Source organism: Triticum dicoccoides, chromosome 5B (genome assembly GCF_002162155.2).
Source record: "Triticum dicoccoides isolate Atlit2015 ecotype Zavitan chromosome 5B, WEW_v2.0, whole genome shotgun sequence".
In the NCBI taxonomy this organism is placed as follows: Eukaryota; Viridiplantae; Streptophyta; class Magnoliopsida; order Poales; family Poaceae; genus Triticum; species Triticum dicoccoides.
In genome coordinates, this window is record NC_041389.1 from 323,113,920 (window position 1) to 323,116,824 (window position 2,905).

At 54.6% G+C, this 2,905-nt stretch overlaps 1 protein-coding gene across 1 annotated transcript; it reads right to left on the bottom strand.

Annotated features, from left to right (window-relative positions):
- Positions 1-231: 231 nt before the first annotated feature.
- LOC119308687 lies at positions 232-2,102 on the bottom strand. The gene has a single exon (XM_037584820.1). The coding sequence runs from the start codon at positions 2,001-2,003 to the stop codon at positions 477-479; it is 1,527 nt and encodes a 508-aa protein (XP_037440717.1). The 5' UTR covers positions 2,004-2,102; the 3' UTR covers positions 232-476.
- Between the last annotated feature and the right edge of the window lie 803 nt (positions 2,103-2,905).

The window sequence follows — 2,905 nt, forward strand, 5'->3', positions numbered from 1 at the left end:
ATCTAGCGACCGGCCTTCATTTTGTCCACCGTATGTATGATTCTATCAGTACGATCATGCATAAATCGTTCAAGTGTCGTGTGTACAGCAATGCTAAGAAGAATGAGCATTTCAGAAGATTCAAATGAAGCAAAAGGTGTACCATCTGAGTCCGAAAAAACTACGGAAATAACAAATCCTCAACGTTCGAATTTTAAGCATGGCAACCTGAACGTTTTTATGATAACTTTAGTTCACGCTAGGTTAACAAACATGACAATTTTCTGATACAAAAATGAACTGGGGCAAAGTTGCCATGTTGTAGCAACTAAAGTTGCCACCTTGGTTTAACTAAAGTTGCAATGGAAGAACGTTCGATGACATGCTTAAAATCTGGACGTTCGGAATTTATCGGGTCCAAACCCTAAGGAAAAACAGAAAATCCTATCGAGTATTCTGAACCAACAATGCTCTCTTGGGGGCTATTTCTGAATCTTTTAACTAGCAGTACTTTTGATATAGCCGAGCATGGTATACACCGTCTGCAGCATGGACGGCACGACGAAAATTGCGGCCGCCGCGAGAAGCGAGACGGCCACCCACGGCGACGGGAAGAAGTGCAGCACGAACCCGCCGCACCACCAGCTCACCCGCCGCCTTCGGTGGCACGCCACCGCGTCGACCATCTCGCCGAACTCATCCGGCAGCCTCGCGCCGACTGTCTGCGCCCCGAGCTCCCGGAAGAAGTAGACAAGTTCCGCGTCCGTCAGCCGCGTGGCGGAAAGGACACCTCGCCGGCGCAGAAACGTCGCGTCCTGCGGGCACCGCACGAGTCCCTCCATCCGGGCGACGTGCGTCGTCACGCATGCGCCGTGCGCCCAGTGGAACCGCATCTCGAAGGCCAGCATGTTGTACAGCACCGCCGCGCTGTACTCGTGGACGTGGAAGCACGGGATGCTCATCACCGCCACGGGGCTCGCCGGCCGGCTCCAGAACGACATGTCGAGGTCGCCTTGGCAGGTCGACGCCGCCGCCTGCCGGAACCACACCGCCGAGTGCCGCAGCTCCACGGAGCAGGGGAACAGCCGCTCCGACTCCTTCTTGATCTTGAGGAGCTTCAGTGGCGTCGAGAGGATGCAGTATTTGTTAGCCGGCACGCGGGACCAGTGGAAGAGGTGCAGGACGTGATGGAACTCTGCGCCCGCGGCGTCGCGGGCGAGGCACGCCCGCTTCGGGCAGATGTCCTCGAAGCAGCCGAGCACCACCTCCTCGACGGAGTGGCGGAGCTTCAGCCTGCCGCAGGAGGCGACGAGCAGCTTCACGGCGGCGAAGGGGACCTGGTTCTCGAGCACCAGCATGTCGAGCTTGATCTGCTCGGCGTGCTGCGCCACGGCCATGTGCAGTATGAAGTACTCCCGGTTGATGGACGCCGCCCGCGCCGCGCTGTCGGCGTCCTCGCCGACGCCAGTCTTGCTGAGCATCATGCTCACGACGAGGACGAAGCAGCTGTCCAGGAGCAGCATCTGCAGGAACTTCTCCTCGTCGTCCAGCAGCGCCTTGTCCGTCCCCGCGTCCGCGTCGTCGTCGGCGAACTCGTCGCGGAGGCGGTCGCGCTCCGCCGACAGCGCCGCCACGTACGCGTCGACGTCGAGCCCGCACTGGTCCTGCAGGTACCGCATGAACGGGAGCTTGGCGTCGTCGGGGAAGGGGAGGCCCCGGTCGCCGCGGTGGAACGGACCGATGGCCACAGCGCGCACCGCGTGGAGCGCGTCGGCGCCCGCGGCGCGGCGGGTGCGCGGGCGGAGTATGGTGCCCGAGCGCTCGGCGAGGTACCACAGCATGGGCGTCCGTGCGATGAGGTCCCTCATCACGGCCTTGTTCACAGTCGCCGACGTGAGCTTGCGCAGCCACTTCCGCCCGGCCTCGCCGTCGACGGCGTCCGATGATTTCGCCTCCGCCGCGATGTCAATGTCGATGCTGTGGTGGTGACCGGCCAGGGGGCTGCTCAGCTGATCGCCCTCCATTGCGATTTGATTTCTCAATCGAATGTTCACGGCTTAATTTGATGTTACAAGAGGAAGTTAACTACTCCTCTTGGTTGGGACGGGAGACATATTGGCGACAAAGAATGTGACAGACTTGAGGAAGGATCGAGCTAACATTCTTGCTAATCGATAGTGGACAACAGAAACAGGCCAGAACTCTATTTATCTATGTAATCAATAATGGAGCTCGTCTCTGGATTGCGTTGCCATGATGTATGATCAATTGATCATATAGAGACATCGACAGAAAAGGGGAAATTCGAACATGACACCTTTGGCCGGCTGGTTGTTCATGTCTGGTAGGAAATACTTCTCTGCTTATTTGGTAGCATGGGACTCCTAACCACTTGGTTTGGGTCCTTCTCTGGATCGAATTTTGGTGGATTTTTCCATTTTCATGCTACTTGGTTTTAGCTGTAGGGACTTTCCTTTAGCTTGTTTGTAGTATTTCAATTTTTTCTCTCTAGTTTTTCGTCTTTGTGGTGATGTCAATTGCTCGATCAAATATCACAAAGTCAAATTCAACTTCCATTTCTCTCCGAATATCTGTTTGACTTTGTCAATGTTGTCTGACACGGAATTGTATGAAGTTGACGTGCTGTCTACAAGGCTGAAAATATTTCGATGTGCCATCACCCGTTACATCTAAGCAGCCAGACCTGGGTTTGGTTGGTGCGTCTTATTCATAGAAACAGTGCACCGGGATGTTTTCACCACAGAAATTGGCACCCGGGTGTTCTCTTCCAAAATTATCAGTTCAAGATAATCAGCGAACGTTCGCTAGGAGAGTGTGGCAAATTTAACGTTTTGTATGACAATTTATGTTAGTGAAGGATGGCTAATTTCTTTCGCAAGGATGATAATATGTCTAGTTCTGTTTT

Excerpts from the sequence above, each read along its gene's own strand:
- LOC119308687 (XM_037584820.1), bottom strand. The coding sequence starts at position 2,003 with ATGGAGGGCGATCAGCTGAGCAGCCCCCTGGCCGGTCACCACCACAGC.